Source organism: Morone saxatilis, unplaced genomic scaffold (assembly GCF_004916995.1).
Source record: "Morone saxatilis isolate NCDOM2014 unplaced genomic scaffold, NCSU_SB_2.0 Contig8, whole genome shotgun sequence".
Classification (NCBI taxonomy): Eukaryota; Metazoa; Chordata; class Actinopteri; family Moronidae; genus Morone; species Morone saxatilis.
In genome coordinates, this window is record NW_023340257.1 from 10,238,630 (window position 1) to 10,239,848 (window position 1,219).

General features: G+C 34.0%; 1 protein-coding gene across 1 annotated transcript in view; it reads right to left on the reverse strand.

Moving 5' to 3' along the window:
- Nucleotides 1-245: 245 nt before the first annotated feature.
- Nucleotides 246-1,219, reverse strand: part of si (sucrase-isomaltase (alpha-glucosidase)) — a gene marked incomplete in the record, with an annotated part of 65,722 nt that continues 64,748 nt past the window's right edge. The window contains 1 exon segment of the mRNA XM_035680514.1: nt 246-933. Coding sequence (XP_035536407.1) covers nt 856-933 — 78 coding nt within the window.

Sequence of the window (1,219 nt, forward strand, 5' to 3'; positions counted from 1 at the left end):
TACATTTTCTTCCTCAAAAAACATTTGCAAAGCCGAACATTTATAATTCTCTATTTACATCCATATTTCCACTTCTTCTTCCCTGCCTTTGTTGCTGCTTTGTGCAGTCCTACTTTACTTGACACATTCCTGCCACCTGCAGAGCACTGGAATAGTGTGAAACCATTGGCAGGTCTATGGATCATGTTATCCACGTGAACATGGGTGTACCTGTATTTGCTTATAAATAAACAGCGTCATAGTATAAATATAGGTCAAAAACTCCACAAGGAATCTTTAATGTAATTTGTAAAATAATCAAGACAGTCAACATTGTATACATTATTTTTTTTTTCAGTATCAAACACAACAAAGCTTTAATAATTTGTAGTTCTGTTCTGAGGGTATTGAAACACCAAACCCTCCAAAGTTATTTGATTGTTGATTGTTGTTTATTTTATGTCTTGTTGATTGTTTATCTTATGTCTGTTAAATTGTTATAATATTGCTGTTTGCACCGTGGGTCCGAGAGGACTGAAATTTCATCTGTGCTGTATGTCGTGCATGTATAGCATTTTTGACAATAAAGCTGACTTGACTTGACTTGATTTGCTGTAAAAACATGTTATGATTTTGAATTATTTCTGCCTGTACTCAATCTGATGTAATGTTACTTAAGATGTTATGGTACAGTAATGTAAAAAAAAACAACAACAACATTTATGGGTAAACTTATCAATGAGGGTGGGAGTACATTGAGGGGATTTCATGTTCAAAAAACATTACATTTACTTAACATCATAATGTATGGCAAGGGGCAATTATGTACATGTATACTGATTATTTAACAGTAAAACACAAAAACTCTCCTGCTGATCAGACGGTGGTCCTCCATGTTATGGTAAAGGTCTGATCCACAAAAACTGACCTTGGAGTAGCATCTATTATCAGCTCCTATAGACACAAGAAGACACATATATGTAGTTTCTTAAGGTGTGCACCAGTTGTAAAATGAGACATGGCTTGTATTTCCTCAAATACTGCAGTATACACATATATAATTTAAACCTATACATTATTAACCTTTCACTGTAACCTTTTCACAATGTTTTTATATATATATTTTTTTGTCTTTTAATTGGATAGGACAGCTGAAGATACACAGGAAAGATAGAGAAAATAGAGAACACAACTTCTGCCTGCCCACCTATCTCTAATGCTACGGTAAGCGTATTGACTC